The sequence below is a fragment of the Pantherophis guttatus genome, chromosome 6, assembly GCF_059756535.1.
Source record: "Pantherophis guttatus breed Tessera chromosome 6, ASM5975653v1, whole genome shotgun sequence".
In the NCBI taxonomy this organism is placed as follows: domain Eukaryota; kingdom Metazoa; phylum Chordata; class Lepidosauria; order Squamata; family Colubridae; genus Pantherophis; species Pantherophis guttatus.
The window spans coordinates 7,118,876-7,138,075 of NC_142068.1; the positions used below are offsets into that span (position 1 = coordinate 7,118,876).

At 41.1% G+C, this 19,200-nt stretch overlaps 1 protein-coding gene across 1 annotated transcript; it reads left to right on the forward strand.

Moving 5' to 3' along the window:
- The first annotated feature begins 3,601 nt into the window (after positions 1-3,601).
- On the forward strand, positions 3,602-14,737 carry LOC117679763 (cytochrome P450 2J2-like). Its single transcript, XM_034441976.3, has 8 exons — positions 3,602-3,760; positions 4,330-4,479; positions 5,396-5,556; positions 5,881-6,057; positions 7,379-7,520; positions 8,270-8,457; positions 9,747-9,888; positions 13,558-14,737. Exons 1-8 carry the CDS (start codon positions 3,628-3,630, stop codon positions 13,740-13,742), a joined length of 1,278 nt encoding a protein of 425 aa, XP_034297867.2. The 5' UTR covers positions 3,602-3,627; the 3' UTR covers positions 13,743-14,737.
- Positions 14,738-19,200: the final 4,463 nt, after the last annotated feature.

Consider the following 19,200-nt stretch of genomic DNA (forward strand, 5'->3'; position numbering starts at 1 on the left):
CACTCCATGTCCTTGATTTAAAAAAAAAAAAATCTTCCTCTGCTACTTAAGGTGCACATGGTCAGAAGTATGAGAATGAATGTGGCAATCTCTTGTTGACCAAATTCCAGCGCTAATTACACACATCATCGAAAGACACATTGCTATTAGTTTCCAATCAATTAAGTACAGAAACCAGGAAGAAAAGCAAAAAGTGTTAGATAAAAGGAAACAATCGCCTCAAGATCAACTTAGAAGCATCAAAGGGAAAGTTCCAGAAGGACAATGATAGCAATAGGGATAATTCTGTTCGTTTTGCTGCTTGCTCTGCTGATTCTCTTCTTCCTGAGACAACTTTGGACCCGAAGACATTTGCCTCCCGGTCCTTTGGCTCTACCTTTCATTGGGACCTTATTGGCTAATGGATTTGGGCTTCAGGGAGATGTTTTGCTTAAGGTATTTAATTCTAAATCAATCTGTCAGAAATACGATAATTTTAATTATTTTCTTTGTACCATAATTATGGATAAATGTATTAACCTAGGGCAAGATTCTTGCATGATGAGGAATTTAATCAAGTGATAGTGATGATACTTGATTATTTTCCTCATCATGCCAGAATATTCAAGCTGAGACCTGCTTTCCATCGTTTCACACGGCAGGATGTGAAATAATAGGGTAGGATGTAAATTTTTGGATGGCAGATTCTGGTTCAGTCTTACCAATAAAACACTGATAATGGAACCAATTTCTCCAGAGAGAGCGTGGTTTCCTTTTCACTCTGCTCAACTGGAGGCTGGACATCCCCCAATGAAGATGTTTTATTTTGTATTCCTGCACTGGACAAGAGGTCGAATGTGATAGCCGAAATGGCCCTTCTTAATTCTGCAATTCTATAATGATAAAATGGTAATGTTTATATATTGCTTTTGAGATTATACAATCACTAGTTACAATATCCAGTAAAATGGAAAGACTAGCATTAACCTGAAGAAATAGATGCAGGGGCTTTATCTGAGAAGAACATTAATAGAACTAAAATTACTAGAGGTACTGGCATGTTGCCAGTATGGTTTCCAGGTAAAATTCAAGGTGTTTCTACACCTGTTAGCCCTTCATGGCTCGGAAGGAAGGAAGGAAGGAAGGAAGGAAGGAAGGAAGGAAGGAAGGAAGGAAGGAAGGTGTCAGCTTTGGAAGCCATATTAGACCAGAAGCTTCCATGCTGCCACCTTCTCATGTGTTGGAAAGTAGGAGGGGGGATTTAGTAGAGGGGTTGTCTGTAAATATAATAGCATTCTTCCTGTCGGTCAAGGTCAGGGCGATCCAGCATCTGGAGAAGGAGTGGTCAGGGGGCTGAGTCGAGATGGGACAGAAGTTGATTGGAGCATGTGATCGACTGGGGAGTGAGGAGATGGTTTTGGGGGTTTTGATTTACTGAGGGAAAACCTGGACCTCTCAAATTCGGGTTTTCCCAGATGTGCCAGTTTACCTATTCTAGTAAATAGAACTTTGGAAAATGCTTGCTTCTGTGTCTTTACTCAGAATTGGGGTTTTCTGGAACACTGACAGAAGGAAGGAAGGAAGGAAGGAAGGAAGGAAGGAAGGAAGGAAGGAAGGAAGGAAGGAAGGAAGGAAGGAACATATAATGATTGTAATTCAGCAAATACAACCAATTATATGAGCCATAAGTGCAATGGTATGTGTGAAAGTCTTTGGAAGATGGGGTAAAGAAATGCTGCCTAGGGAACAGACAGTTAAGAGAGAGTATAACCCAGATCTAGACAGTGGCAGGACAAGAGGCTCAGAACATACCCTTCCTAGTTTCTCAGACTGTAAAAGAGCCAGGAGGAAGAACTATTTTTTGAGACTTGCAAGATTCTATTAACGTAGCTTCACAATAAAATAGAATTAGATTATCTGGTCATGTTCCCCGTCTGGTCTACCTGGTCATGCTAACATTAGGTCTAGTGTTATAAATTCTATTCTTATAATTTAATGTTTTTATTTTATTCATTTATCAAATGTAAAGATTGCCCTTTTTATCTAGGTGACTGTGCGGTTTACAAATAAAAGCCATACAGCCAGATAAATGCCATAAATTAAAAACAAATTAAAAACAAGAATAAAACCAAGTTAAAATCTGGTAAATGTCTATGGAGATTCTCAGTCATTCCCTGACTTTGGAAGGAACCAAATTAAAGTATTCCCAATCAGTCCTAGTACTGAAGAAGCTGAAGAAGCTTTTTGGATGAGAAGCAAAATGTCTTCGGGGAGGGCAGTGCAATTGTCTTTTGAAAAAGCACCTTTGGGACATTAAAAATTGGTATACTTGCAGCCATTTATCTCAGCTTTTCTGTCTTTCTCTGGAGCCATTCTCCAGCTCCTACTGAGCAAATGGTATCACTGAGAACAATTTAGGTTCTATTTAGGCACTATTCTCCTCTATTGAAGATGACATCTGTCCCCAACAGTGTCTTAAGGCTCCCTGTAGTCAGGTAGTGCATTCCAGGCATTGACCACGCTGTTGCTGAAATCATATTTTCTGCAATCGAGTTTGGAGCGGTTCACTTTAAGTTTTTATCTATTGTGTGCTCATGTATTGTTGTGGTTGAAGCTGAAGTAGTCATTGACAGGTAGGACATTGTAGCAGATAATTTTATGAGCTATCTTTAGGTCATACTGAAGGCGGTGTAGTTCTAAGTTTTCTAAACCCAGAATTTCAAGTCTGGTGGCATAAGGTATTTTATTACAAGCAGAGGAGTGGAGGACTCTTCTTGTGAAATATTTCTAGACACGCTGAATTGTATTAATGTCCAATATGCAGTACAGGTTCCAGACAGATGAGCTGTATTCAAGAATTGGTCTAGCAAATGTTTTGTATGCTCTGGTTAATAGTATAATTTACCAGAGAAGAAGCTATGCAAGATTAGGTTTACAACTCTTAATGCCTTTTTGGCAATGTTGTTACAGTGGGCTCTGGCACTTAGATCATTAGAGATGAGTACTCCAAGGTCCTTGACAGAGTGAGGGTCATCTACGAGGTCGCGTCCACTCAGGTTGTATTTTGTGTTCTGATTCCTTTTGCCAATGTGTAAGACAGAGCAATTATTGGTTGAGATTTGGAGTTGCCAATTGTTTGACTATTCCGACACAAACTCAAAGGTCTTTTTGAAGGGTAGCAGCATTGTCGGTGGTGTTAAATAGTTTTATTTATCAATTCAATTTATTTATTAATTCAATTTGTATGCCGCCCCTCTCCGAAGACTCAGGGCAGCTCACAATGCATTTAAAATCATTATAAAAACATTTAAACATTAAAAACATTAAAATTCATTCACACCATTCATGGCCGGATCTCGCCGGATTGCAAGGGGGAATGGAGCCAATAGATAGGAGATGGTGGATTTCAAGCAGAAACATAGAGAAGGGAACATCCCAGGAGAATTTTAAAAAGTATATAGAGAAGGTCTTGGTAGGAATCTTAAAGAGAGAGAACAGAATTCTAAAGGGCAAAGAATTGCATAATTCAGGATTTAGGATAACTGTTGGTAGCATATTAGCTGCACATACCCTGTTTTATTTGATTGTAATATTTCTCATATTTGATTCACTTGGCAGCATGTAAAACGATATGGAAATATATACTCCATGTGGATTGGACCTTACCATGTGGTAGTACTGTCTGGATTCAAAGCTGTGAAAGAAGAAATGACCAGGTTCTCAGAAGAATTCTCTGATCGACCAGATGATCCTTTCTTGACTGCTTTAGGAAAAGGAAGGGGTAGGTGCAAATTGTAAGGAATTGTATCTCAATAACCATCACACTATTATAATTTGTGGTAGTATTATTCATAACATGAGGGGGAGCGGTAAGACATAATAAACAAAATGATTTAAAGGCATGATATAAGCAAAATAAATATTGCTTAATCCACTTTCTGCTGATCTCATCAACTTCTTCCAATACAAGTTTCTCCATCTTTCACTTCCTTTTGATGTCTCCCCTCTTCCTTCATTTATGATCAATCTACCTTCACCAATCACCTATCCATTCTGGAAACTACCTCTATTTGTTTTACAAATTCATTCATATGTATGCCTTGAAATAATCCCACATAACTAATACCTTCAACAAAATATTATAAGAAAACAACCCTGAACTCTTATTTCTTTTGGTTTATGAAAAGTAAATCCATAAATAAAGTTATTGTTGACTAACTAAAATAACCATTGCTTGTGATTTGATATTCCCATCTGAAATCCAAAGAGATATTTGGCAAGAACTAGATCTAAGCAGATTTTAACATGGAATATTATCAAGAATAATGTATTGTCTGCTGATGCCCACAGGAATTATTCTTTCCAATGGCCACATCTGGAAACAGCAGAGACACATTGGCATCACTTCTCTGCGGAAGCTGGGCCTGGGGAAGAAAAGCATTGAGCATCAGATAGAAGATGTGGCTCAGATGTTGGTAGACGTCTTTAGACAAACAAAAGGTATGTAATTTGGGGTAATGACAATAGCTTGAGTCCCCTATCTGCAGAAATCTTTTCCATTCTGAGCATTTTGAATAAAAACCTGTGTATTTGATTTGGTTTTTCTATTTCTCAAACAATTAGTTCCAAATTATATATACTGTATATGTGGTACCTTGCTCAATAGTAGTAACTGTGAGACAGATCTTGGAGTCCTAGTGGACAACATTTAGATATGAGCCAGCAGTGTGCAGCAGCTGCCAAAAAAGCCAACACAGTTCTAGGCTGCATAAACAGAGGGATAGAATCAAGATCATGTGAAGTGTTAATAACACTTTATAAGGCTTTGCTAAGGCCACACTTGGAATATTGCTTTCAATTTTGGTCACCATGATGTAAAAAAGATGTTGAGTCTCTAGAAAGTGCAGAGAAGAGCAACAAAGATGATTAAGGGACTGGAGGCTAAAACATATGAACAATGGTTGCAGGAACTGGGTATGTCTAGTTTAATGAAGAGAAGGACTAGGGGGGACATGATAGCAGTCTTCCAATATCTCAGGGGTTGCCACAAAGAAGAGGGAGTCAAATGATTCTTCAAAGCACCTGAGAGTAGAACAAGAAGCAACTGGTGAAAACTAATCAAGAAGAGAAGCAATTTAGAACTAAGGAGAAATTTCCTGACAGTCAGAACAATTAATAAGTGGAACAACTTGCCTCCAGAAGTTGTGAATGCCCCAACACTGGAAATTTTTAAGAAGATGTTGGATAACCATTTGTCTGAAGTGGTGTAGGGTTTCCTGCCTGGGCAGGGGCTTGGACTAGAAGACCTCCAAGGTCCCTTACAACTCTGTTATTCTATTCTATTCAAATTCTTCTCCTTCTTCCCCTTAGAAGTTCTGTTCCCTAAACATTCATTATAAAATATCTTCATTTGCAGGACAGCCATTTGACCCTTCAAATTCAGTGCTAAATGCAGTTTCTAATGTCATATGTGCTTTGAGTTTTGGACGTCAGTTTGCTCCTGAAGATGAAAGCTTCCAGAAGTTAATTCAATCCCTTGAAATTATTGTAAAAGTCACTAGTAGCTTTTTCCATATGGTGAGTCATTTTCTCTACAAGAGAGACAAAACTCCTCCCCAAACCTATATTTCCACCAGTATTTTCATGGAGTCATATAAGGCATGGAAGAAGCCTTGCAAATCATCTAATATACTCTTCTCCCCAGTATGTGTATATGCCCTCAAGTAAGTCTTGAGGGTTTTTAAGGTCTGACAGTACCATGTATTGTTTACCATGTTTTAATCTGTTTATAATAATTTTTTTGTGTTTGATTAGTAAGTGCTGTCTGTCACTGCCAGCTGCTGAGAGTCTTCTCTAACTGTGGTGGGAAATAAGTAACTTTTCCTCTTCTTTTTCTGTTAGGTGTATGATTTGTTCCCCCCATTGATGAACTACCTCCCAGGCCCTCACAAGAAAGCCCTGGCTTCTTCAGACTGGATCCTTTCCTTTGCAAAGCAAGAAATACAGAAACACAAGGAATCCAGTTCTTTCCATGAGCCACAAGATTTCATTGATTACTATCTTCTTGAGATGGAGAAGGTATGAGTTTATTATAGTTCAATACATGGGCAAGGAAAGGGACGTGGTGGCTCAGTGGCTAAGACACTGAGCCTGTCGATCGAAAGGTCGGCAGTTCAGCGGTTCAAATCCCTAGTATACGTATATAGCATGTGTATATGTGTATTATGTATGGGTATGGGTAGATATATACTTTCTTTTGAGAGCAGGCAACAGGATTTCATTTTTAATGTGTGCCAGTGTGCTCACATAAAAAAATTACAATAAAATTACAATAAAGGTTATCTTATATCATCTTATATCTTACCTTACCTTACCTTATCTATCCCATCTATATTATCTTCCTTCATCTTTTTTTATCCAACTCCCATTTTGAATTTAGTTTATTAAGAGCTGCTCTTAATAAAACTCATATTGCAGTTCTGCTCTTGTTAGGAAAGCTTTTCTACATAGCTTTTCGAAATGATTCTGTGATAATAAAAGTTGGAATAACAAGAAAAACTTAAAACATTTTATTCAGTGTGTTTATAATCCATGTATTTATTCATTCATTCATTCATTCATTCACCCCATTCCTAAGAGGTCTGTAAGGGGCGTGCATAAGTGCACCAGCCTGCCTACTGTCCCTGTCCTAATATTCCTTTTTACTTACTCTTTTCATGTATTCAAATTATGTTTATACTTTTACCTGTTATCTTATATAGTTTGACAAAATAAACTTATGATTATGATTATAAAAAGCTCTCATTCTTCCAGAAAAAACAGAAAGCACAACTACAAAATGACTCAGGGAAAAATAATGGAGGGGGGCGGACCCTGTTTGACTTCAATTTTCATTTTCCTCCAGAGCAAGGGTGTCAAACTCATGACCTGTGGGCCAGATACATCACATGCTGGCCACACCCATGCTCAGTTTAGTGAAGGGGGAAAAAGTCGCAATACGTCACGTGACGACGACGTGATGACATGAGTTTGACATTCCTGCTACAGAGGGACATATCTCTAAATGAGAATGCATGCAGGTAACATTGGTGTCAATTTTTGTGATTCACTGTAATAGTACATACTAGTGATGCATGCAAACATTTACTGAAGTAACCAACTATAAATTAAACAATATTCATTAAAGTTCTTCCAAAGTCTCTTTTATCTGGCCTACTTTAACACAGAGTCTTACTAAGTATAAATCTACCGCTATAATTATTACTCTCCTGCATTGATTTTCCTATATAACTACCAAGAACATATTTATTCTCATGATTTGCAACACAGAAGCAAAAATAACCACAGAAAAGCTGCATAGAATTCATTGTAAATTTCACTTTCGCATTTTAAACTTCAGAGTAAGAATGACCCCGACTCTACCTACAATGAAGAAAACCTGTCTCACTGTATTTATGATTTTTTTGCTGCTGGAACAGACACATCATTTGTTTCTATGAAGTGGGCACTGATCCTATTGGCAAGCCATCCTGATATCCAAGGTGAGAGAAATCTGGACAGTAGGAACCAGGGCCACTCTCAGAATCTAAAACACACAGGAATCATTTAAAATTATTTGAAATATCAATGGTTATTGAATGATAAACTGAATCTATTCTTCATAATAATTTCATAGCTGGATTTTTGAACCTATAATCACAAACATGAGCGTAGCAGGATTAGTAAAAATCAAGAATGGACAAGTATAGAGCCTTCTTTGATATCCTCAATAAAATTCTGAGTGGTGAACCAAAAAGTATAAATCAATACAGAGCTAAAATATTTAACCCACTTTAAATGTAAAAATCCACCAAGATTTTCAGGCTTAGTCCTTGTTCTCAGCCTAGATTGTGTGTAGAAGACCAAATTAGAGCATGACAATCGACAAAAGAGGGCTGGTGCAAAAATTTGGTTGCGAATATTTTCAAGACCGTTATTAATTTTTTTTTTAACTGAGTCAGATTTCCAAACTGGTTGGGACTGAATTTTGACAACTGACTTGACTGAGGGAGATTCAACAGAATCTTTGAAGTAAAGCAACAATTTGCATCAATTTGGACCAGATCTAATCATTGCTGAGAAAATGCATTTTTAATCTGTACTCCTTCATGACACTCAAAAGGAGAATGGGATTATATTTAATGCCCTAAAAGGCTATTCTACAGTACTACTGAGGATTAATATTAGGAAATAAATAAATGAACCACAATACTGAAAATGAAGCTTCTATTTCCATCATTTTTTTCCCTAGAGAAAGTCCGGAAGGAGATTGAAGATGTTTTTGGCTTCTCACGCTCAATTTCCTATCAGGATCGGAAGAAGCTGCCCTACACCAATGCTGTGATTCATGAAATGCAACGTGTAAAGTATGCCTTGCTATTTGGGGTCCCCAGGCAAAGTAAAAAGGACGTAAAGGTTAGGGGATACCACATTCCAAAGGTGAGAAACATGGTCACAATGCATTCCAGTATTCCAACATTAAAAGGAAAAGCAGAAAACAGGCAGTCCTCAGTTTATGGTCACTTAACAACTGTTCAAAGTTACAACAGAACCCCCCACACACACACTCCCAAAGCTACTTATGACCCAGTTTCAAAGTTACAGACACTACAGCACCCCCACAGGCATTTGCCCTTATGACCAACGTCAGAGACACTAAAATGCACCCCTTGTCTAGCTCCCCGCCAGTGGTGAGTTGCTATCGGTTCGCCCCAGTTCGGGCGAACAGTAGCAGTGGTGGTGGGAGGCTTTGCCTACCTGCCCGGATGTCATCAAATACGCTCTGCGCATGTGCAGAAGTGGTGCACATGTGCAGAAGTGGAGCGTGTGCAAGCGAAGCGAGCGCGCATGCACAAGCAAACTGGTAGCAAAGGTAGGTGAACCCACTACTGCTCCCCGCCATCCTGCCCTGCCAGTACCGACAAACACTGGGCCTGTTTTGCTACCCGACTGGATTCCACATACTCTTCCCCACCTTCATCATTGATCACTCACTTACTTTTTACCATACACCTCCTTCTAGAAGCTCCACAGATCATGCTAAGAAAGAGAGCAAGCTTCTCTTTTCGTAACCATTTTAGACAAATATGGATCCATAAAGGCAAACTATGAGCAAATGTTTCATCAATATGATGAAACAATACCGCCTACTACCACAAACAGCCTCCCACCGGCCGGTACGCTCTCATAGAGAGGGGCTCCTCCAGGTGCCGTCAGCCAAACAATGTCGACTGGCGGCCCCCAGGGGGAGGGCCTTCTCTGTGGGGGCACCTACTATCTGGAACGAGCTCCCCCCGGAGATACAGAGGATTCCGGATCTGCGCACTTTCCGCCGTACTTTGAAGACACTCCTATTCCAGCAGGCCGGCCTGGCCTAATTTTCTCCCCTTCTTTTAAATTTTTTAACTGAAATTTTAATTCGTTTTAAATTATTGGGAGTTTTAAATTGTCTCGGGCAAAAATTATTTAATTGGATTTTAATCATGTTTTAACTTTTAAACACTATTTATGTTAAAAGTTAAACACTATTTAACTTTTAAACACTATTTATGTGTTTTATTTTGTGCCTGTTCACCGCCCTGAGTCCTTCGGGAGTAGGGCAATATACAAATTTAATAAAATGAAAAATGAAAATGAAAATATTCTTTGAACTTTTCTGCCTGTTTCCCTTATGAAACTGCTCTGTCTAGTCATCTCTTTTTTTCTTCTTTTTTCTTTTTTTTTTACAGGGGACCTTTATTGCGCCAGACCTGCGTTCTGTTCTTCAAGATCCTGAACAATGGGAGAAACCTAAAGAATTCAACCCAAATCATTTTTTAGACAAGGATGGGAAGTTCGTTGATCGAGAAGAGTTCCTAGCATTCGGAACAGGTAAATCCAAGAGTCCAAAACAGCTGATAACAAATTCCCAACACCGTCATCCCTGAGTTGCTCTGAGGTCATCATGATCTGAATAAAAAAACCTAGCATTCCTAATTCCTTCTAGTTTCAAAACTAAGAATCTGAAATTCTCCTTAGACCAGGGGTGTCAAACTCACAGCCTGCAGACCAGATGCATCATGCCAGTGGTGGGATTCAGCCAGTTCGCACCACTTCGGGAGAACCGGTTGTTAACTTTCTGAGCAGAACTGGCTGTTGGAAGAAATCATTAGGGCAGAGAACCAGTTGTTAAATCGTTTGAATCCCACCACTGCATCACGCACTGGCCACACCCACTGATTCCATCTGATCAGTGATGGGATTCAAATAATTTAACAAGAGGTTCTGTGGGCGCGGCTAGGTGGGCATGACTAGGAGGTCATGTGACTGGGTGGGTGTGGCTGCTGGGTGGGTGTCATGTGACTGAGTGGGCATAGCCAACTCTACATCACTCGTGTGGGTAGTGCCTGTATGGGATCGGCAGGGTTGGGGAGGGAATCTCGGTGGAGGGGGGTGCGGGAGGAAAGAAAGATCCAATGTGTGTGTGTGTGTGTGTGTGTGTGTGTGTGTGTGCAATTTTTCCACAGGGGAAGGGAAGGTTTTAATGGTGCAAGAACATTGCTCAGGCACACCCCTCACCACCCATCTCTGCTTGTTTGTGGCAGAGCAACTTCTCCCTCTCTGGGCATTAGCCAAGGAACCGGAAGGGAAAGGGAGAAGGCGGTGGCATTCCTGTGTGCTCCTGTATCTGTGTGGCACTCTCCCTCTCCGCTGCTGGTTGATCCCATGTGAAGGAGGGAACAGCAGCTTTAGCAAAGGAATAAAAACTGACTTTACTGCTTCCGCTTGGCTAATGCCCAGCAAGGGAGAAGTTGCTCCATATTCTTCCCCGGGGACCTCAAGGCCAACTGGCAGAGCCTGATCTTTCCACAGAGGAAGAGAAGATTTTATCGGCTCAGGAGCATTGCTCGGGCATGCCCCTCACCGCCTGTCTCCGTCCGATCATGGCAGAGCAAGTTCTCCCTCACTGGGCATTAGCCAAGGGGAAGCAGTAAAATCAGTTTTTATTCCTTTGCTAAAGTTGCCATTCTCCCTCTTCACACGGGATCGCCCAGCAGCCAGGAGAGAGAAGGAGATGGGGGCAGTGGCAGCCGCTAGCATTGTCTGTGGAGCTAACAAGAGCAGCAACACACAGAAATGCCAGCCAGTATTTTAACAGCCGGTTGGCTCAAACCGGCTGAGCCTGAGTGGCACAGCAGACTAATGCTACCATTAAAAAGGTAGTATTTAGCTTCCAGCTGCCTGCAATTACTGTGAGTTCAATTCTCACCAGGCTTGACTCAGCCTTCCATCCTTTCTAAGGTAGGTAAAATGAGGACCCGGTTTGTGGGGGAAATAAACTGACTTTGTATAAAATATACAAAAGTATGAAGGCTATTGCTTAACGCATTGTAAGCCGCCCTGAGTCTCCGGAGAAGGGCGGCATATAAATCAAAATAAAATAAATAAAATAAACCATCTGAATCCCACCACTGGTTCTGATGGATCTACTAGGGACTATGGGCAAACACACACAAACACACGGGCAAATATCTCAAATATACTTTTAGCCATCCTATTTGCGCCATGTTTTCCTGATTGCTTTTCCCCTCTCACTTGTTCTACACCTCCAGCATTTATATAGAATATAGGACATAGAGTTGGAAGGGACCTTGGAGGTCTTCTAATCCAACCTCTGCTAGAGCAGGAGAGCCAACTCTGGGCAGTTTACAGCATAAAAACATTGAACAAAAATTTAAATCATCAGATATAAAATAACAAAGCAGATAAAATAAGATCTTAACACAAGATGGCGAGGGAAGGAGCTGAATATATGGGGAAAGGGGGGGGAGATCAATCTCCTCCAGTGTAAAGTTCCCCCATTGGTACCCCAAGCCATCTGTCAGAGCCAGGTCTTACAAAAAGTCAGGGCTCCTACTAGTAGAAAGAGGCATTTATGAATAATGATGTAACTGCCTAGGACAGGGATGGCTAACCTTTTTGCCGTCGCGTGCCAAAAGCGGGGGAACGTGGGGGGGGGTCGCGCATGTGCATGCCCATACCCATAATTCAATGCCCCCGTGCCCCGTGTCCCATGCACGTACTTTTGGCACGCGATGGCAAAAAGGTTGGCGGTTGGCCCGATAGGCCCATTTTTCATCCTCCCCAGGCTTCAGAGGCTTTTTTGGAGCCTGGGGAGGGTGAAAATAGCCTCCCCTACCCCCCCCCCCCCCGAGAGCCTCTGGAGACCAGAAACAGCCCATTTTCTGACATCCGGTGGGCCTAGAAGGCCCGTTTTTCGTCCTCCCCAGGCTCCAGAGGTTTTCTTTGAGCCCAGGGAGGGTAAAAACGGCCTCCACTAACACACACATACCCTGGAGGCCCTCCGGAGGCTGGAAATGGCCCATCTCCTGACATCCGGTGGGCCCGGAAGGCCCGAAAATCAGCTGGCCAATGCACGCGCGCACACACGCATGCTAGAGCTGAGCTAGGGCAATGCTCGTGTGCCCACAGGTGGTACATGTGCCATAGGTTCGCCATCACGGGCCTAGGATATCTCCATATTTCACAAATCAGCCAAGACCACACAATAAACAAGCCATCAGATTCCCTTGGTGTATTCCATCCAGACCGATCAGCTACTGTACCTGGTGCAGATTATTTTAATAGCCCTTTATCCCTGCAGAAGGCGATCTGCAGAAGATCATCTCCAATTCTTTCTGATGGAAGTTGATTTCCATCCCTGCATAATGGCATCCACATCGGTCCATCCTAGTAAGATTTATGCAAAGCTGGTTCCAGTTGTGATAAAAACAAAATATAGCACCAAAGCCAGCAGTAGCAGTAGTACTTGGGACAGATCCATGGCAATCAAATCTGCCATCCTAGACATTCCAAAACTGACAATTTATGCCTGAATATTTAAATCCTTGAGGAAAAGAAATCAAAGGTAGCCCAATGCCACAGTAGCAATTACTCTGAGGAGTAATCAGAAGAAAGGCTGTTTTGAAAACTGTTATTTCCACATTCATCCAACAGCCAGGTGTACCAAGCAAACACCAAGAATAGCTGTTTGGTCAGTGATAGGGAATTGTTATAGATTATGTCCATTCCACCAGCAAGTACTCCAGCTATAACCCGAGAGAATAAATTGGTGGACAGAGAGGTGATAAAGTGACTTCTCTCTTGTAGGGCCATCTCTGCAAAAAAGATGCCAGGTCTTTTTTTTTTTTTTCATGGGTGTGTAGCTAGCTTTGCCTTTGAAACAGTATTCAGCCAGTTATATCGGGTTCGGGCGAATCGGTAGCGGCGGCTGTGGGAGGCTCCGTCCACCCACCCGGATGTAATCACGTGAAATTTATCCACGTTTTTGATGCTCTGCACATGCACGGAAGGCCCTCACACACGTGTTCACATTTGCGAACCGGTAGCGAAGGTAAAGGAATACCAACCCTGCTTTGAAATAATGTACCATCTAGTACATCTTGAGTTAAATCTCCCTGGGGGGATTTCCTTGATTATGGGCTATACTCTGGAGGGCAAATTATTATCCCCTTTATGCATGCTTTGTTTCATTTACAGGTCTACGGGTATGTATGGGAGAGCAGCTAGCAAGAATTGAGATCTTCATCCTTCTGACCAGCCTGTTGAGGGCCTTCAGCTTCCAGTTGCCTGAAGGAGTAAAAGAATTCAATGACACACCTGTTGTAAATGTGACAATGCCTCCACAGCCTTACAAGATATGTGCTATTCCCCACAAATCTTAAATTTATAAAAACATCACACAAAATATTAAATTACTGTATAAGACACACTTCCCCCCCCCCACATCTTCGTCTTATATAGCGAATGTTGCCGAAGCCCTGGCCACCTGCTGTCCCCCATTCTTTGGCCTCTGCCTCCCAGCAATTTGCCTCCTTGCAGCAAGCAACAAACAGCAAATAGTGTGGCCAGCTTCAGCATAGTCTGATTTAGCATGAGCAGCTGATTGGTGGTTAGATCTGCCTCCTGGAATACCTCCTATCAGCTGTTCCAGGCTGCAGGGATCACCGCTGCCCATCGGTACTGGCACCATCCATCAGCACTGCCACCTAATGCCATCTCTACGTGCCCCATTTTCGGCCTCTGCACATCCCATTTTTGGTCCATTCCAGGCTATCACCACCGCCTATCTCTGCCGTCTGGAATGGACCAAAAATGGGGTGCACGGAGGCCAAAAATGGGGCGTGCGGAGGTGGCAATAAGTGGCAGCAGCAATGGGCTGTGATGGAGCCCATGGACAGCGGCAATCCCCACAGCCTGCAATAGCTGATAGGAGGTATTCCGGGAGGCAGATCCAACCGCCAATCAGCTGCTCATGCTAAATCAGGCGGTGCTGAAGCTGACCATGCTGTTTGCTGTTTGCTGCAAAGAGACAAATTGCTGGGAGGCAGAGGCAGAGGCAGAGGCAAAATTTTTTTCTTGTTTTCCTCCCCAAAAGCTAGGTGCATCTTATACTTTGGAGCGTCTTATACTCCAAAAAATATGGTAATTACAGTACACATTCATTGGGTAAATGCTTCCTATATGTCTATTCTCTTAATTTGAGCTTCTGCCTCCATTTACTCTACACATCTTCAACCTATTGCTAGGTTCACATAACATACTTAACCAGATCAACAAAAGATCTGGAAGTTGTGGCTGAACAATGTGCTAAATAAGCTTGTTTAGTTTTGCCTTTGTTTTCTTTCGGATGCCAATAAAGCATATTCATTTCAATTTACCCTTAGTATCTTTTTTTCAATTTGTAATACATTTCTTCTCTTGGCCTCAGCCAGAACAAAAGGTAACATTTCTTAAAATTACACTTTTTAATCATTTGCCTTTCAAAGAGAAAAGAGAAGCATTTTCTTTGCAAATCATCTTGGTAAAGTATGTGTGCTAATTTATAAAGCATCCAACCGAGAGTCTTTCTTAAATTTTGGGATTATGAGTCAAAATACATCAAAATACAAATACATTGGCTGCCTTTACAACCACTTAAATAGCAGTTAGTCTAAAACACTGGCCCATATGCTAACTGTACCTGCCAGAGTTGGGATTCAGCAGTTTCTGACCAGTTCTGGAGAACCAGTAGTAAAAATTCTGACTGGCCCCACCCCCATCTATTCTCTGCCTCCCAAATCCCAGCTGATCAGGAGGAAATGGGGATTTTACAGTATCCTTCCCCTGGAGTTGGGTGGGAATGGAGATCTTACAGTATCCTTCCCCTGCCATGCCCAACAAGCCACACCCACCAAGCCATGCCACGCCCACCAAGCCACACCCACAGAACCGGTAGTAAAAAATTTTGAAACCCACCACTGCAACAGGCCCTGAACTGACTGCCACTTATTTTCTGGATGTAATCTGAAGAGATGGTTTTGACCTCTAAAACCCTTTGTACTTGAATCAGGGGTGCTATTCAGCAGGTTCTGATAGGTTCTGAAGAACTGGTAGTGGAAATTTTGTGTAGTTCAGAGAACCGGCAAATACCACCTCTGGCTGGCCCCGGGAGTGGGGAAGGAATGGGGATTTTACAGTATCCTTCCCCTGCCACGCTCACCAAGCCACGCTCACCAGAACCAGTAGTAAAAAAACTTCGAATTCCACCACTGACTTGAATGTCTTATGCTCGTAGAATTGCCTGCTACAACCAGGATTATTTCAATTTATTAGGGTCAGCAGAAGAAAATGTCTTGTAGTATCTCACTTTCCAGAAATTAAAAGATATTGAAATAAGGATGGACTGTTCCTTACTTGCAGTGCCTGTTTTCTGGACAGACTCTCAGTAGAGTGAGTGAGTAAATTTATTGTTAAAAGTCTGTAGAGATTCTCAGTCATCCAGGTCATGGTTGTCCCAAAAGTGCTTTTTCTGGAGGCAACTGGACTTTCTTGGTTTTTTTCTTTGACAACGTTTTGCTTCTCATCCAAGGAGCTTTTTCAGCTCTGACAGGATAGTTGGGGATTTATAAATAAACCAGGAGCACTACTCAGATGACCCTGAGGATACAGATAAACCTATATGTTTGTGTTTCAACAACCCTCTAAAACAGGGGTTAGCAACCTGTGGCTCTGGAGCCACATGCGGCTCTTTGGACCCTCTACTGTGGCTCCTTGTCAGGTGATCCCACCACAGGCTGGGCCTCCCCTCCCAGTCACTCCTCGCCTGGCCTGAGAAGGTAAGGGCGACAGCGGGGGATGGAGAAGCAGCCAAGGCAGAGACAGAGAGATGCGCAGAGAGGGGGAGAGAGAGAGAGAGACATAAAGAGATACAGAGAGAGAGGAGGGGGGAGAGGGAGGGAGGAGGAGAGAGAGAGATGTCAAAAGGATTTTGTGGTTCCTGGTGTTTTTAACAATTGGTTCTCTGCCCTAATGATCAGCTAGGTAGGCAGGGCGGGTTGGCCACGCCCACCCAGGTTTTGTGGCTCCCGGTGTTTTCTTTTCTGTGGAAACGGGTCCAAATGGCTCTTTGAGTATTTAAGGTTGCAGACCCCTGCTCTAAAAGGATGCAAATGACCAGCTGTCTGCAAGGAATATAAATCCTTCCATTCCCCACTATCCTATCAGAGATGAAGAAGCTTCTTGGATGAGAAGCGAAATGTCTTCAAAGAAAAAAAACAAAGTCCAGTTACCTCCTGAAAAAGCACCTTTGGGATAAATGTATTGTTGTAACCCCTGCGTGATACGGACAACACGGAATGGAATTTGCTACGGTAGATGTGCTGATGCCCTCTATAAGAGAGGCAAAATACTACCAGCATATTGTGACTGCAGGGCCAAAAAACAAACTATTCAACATATAGTGAGAGAGCACCAAAATATATTATATTATATTATATTATATTATATTATATTATATTATATTATATTATATTATATTATATTATATTATATTATATTATATTATATTATATTATATTATATTATTATATCATATCATATCATATCATATCATATTATATTATATTATATTATGATATATACATATACATATGCATATGCATATGCATATGCATATGTATATATATAATTTTATGGCTTTAAATGTTGCGAATACCCAGAGTCGCCTTGAGGCAAGAGGAGTGGCAAACAAATAAAAGAAAAGAAACAAAATCAAAACAAACAAACAAATAATAAAGTATTAAGGTAAAAAGGTTAGATAAAAATAAAGCCAGGACTACAGCTAAAAACTTAAATATGTCCGTCCTCAAAGCCCTCCTTTTGCCTTAATTCTGAACTTTGTTTTTAATCATCCTAGCCTCTTTTTAAATTTTAACGTTCATATATTGTTTTTGTTTCAATATTTGATTAAAATATTAATTTAATATATTTATTTAATTAATTAAATGATTAAATTTAATAAAATTAATTTAATAATTAAATGATTAAATTTAATAAAATTAATTTAATAAACTGCCCGCCACCCATGATCAGTTCCGAAATTTGATTGGTAAACTAAATAAAAATTAATAAACATTTTTCCTCCCCCAGAGATGAGGCAGGACTCCACTCTCCTGGCTTTTAGAAAACGTTTGACGACTTGGCTCTGCTGAATCATTTTGGGCTTGCTGAGGTACATTGCAGCCATGGGGTTTGGTTAAAGCCTGGAAAGAGCTCCCCTGCCTTTTCAATTCTGAATTTTAAATGTTTTCTTCTTGTTTTCCTCTGCCTTGTATTTTATATTTATATCTTTCGTGTTTTAAGAAAGCATGCTGGCTTGTCAAAAACCTGTGTGTCTTCTTCTTCCTCAGGTCTTTCATAGAAAACAAAAACAAATATGGCTGCCTTGCGAAAAGTGGGGAGGGGGGCCAACTGCTATGTTCATCATCACTGCGGTGGGTTTCTTGAGTCAAAAAAGACTGGATGGACCCCAGACCCAATGAGACCTCACAAGTCTCTCTCCATTTTATTACACCAAATTAGAAATGAAGTTGGATGCTTCTCTTTTCATTTTAGAGGCCTATATTTAGACCAGTGGAGGGTTTCAAATTTTTTTACTACCGGTTCAGTGGGCGTGGCTTGGTGGGCGTGGCTCGATGGGCATGGCAGGGGAAGGATACTGTAAAATCTCCATTCCCACCCCACTCCAGGGGAAGGATACTGCAAATCCCCATTTCCTCCCAATCAGCTGGGACTTGGGAGGCAGAGAATAGATGGGGATGGGGCCAGTCATAATTTTTACTACCGGTTCTCCGAACTACTCAGAATTTCCGCTACCGGTTCTCTAGAACTGGTCAGAACCTGCTGAAACCCACCTCTGATTTAGACCTTATTTCTGAGATTGTATTAAACTGACAAAAGCTATTCAGCTCTTTTCCTCATGACCAAAATATAATGCATGTTTACATTTTCCTCTTTCTTTATATTGTTGTGTTCTCCTATTTTTATATTTTATACTTATATTGTTGTGTTCTTCTACTTTCACTTTTAGATTTTTTTAAAAAAATCCTGGCTTTATTGTTTTTATAAATAATTCAAGGTGACGAAGATACCTAAATACTCCATCCTCCTTCTATTTTATTTTTTATTTATTTTAATTTATTTTAATTTGATTTATATGCCGCCCTTCTCTGGAGACTCAGGGTGGCTTACAATGCGCTAAGCAATAGCCTTCATCCTTTTGTATATTTATACAAAGTCAGCTTATTGCCCCCACAAACTGGGTCCTCAATTTACCTACCTTAGAAAGGATGGAAGGCTGAGTCAACCTTGAACCTGGTAAGATTCGAACCTGCAGTAATTGCAGGCAGCTGGTCTTAATAACAGGGTACTTTAGACCACTGTACTACCAAGGCTCTTTAAGCCAAAAGTCACTCAGCCAGTTTTCATGCCTAAGGCAGGGCTAGAACTCACAATCATCTGGTTTCTTAGCCTGCACCTTAACCACTATTCCAAACTAGCTGTGTTGTATTAGATATCTTGTTTTATGCCTGTTTCCTCAGAAGCATTGCAATGATTCTTTGCTTGTTTGTATTTCAGTCTCTGTCCTCTTTCTCCATACTTAATATATTTTTTTCCAGAACATTTACAGCTGTCAACACATAGTAAAGTGAATTGTGATGAATCCCGAGGCTTAATTATGCACTGTGTTAAAAACAAAACAGTGTTTTTCCCCTTTCCTCATCCTTGGAGATGCCTTTTCTAATTATTTCCAAAGTACTGCAACTCTAGTTGGTATTATTGTTATTACTGTATTTTTATTGT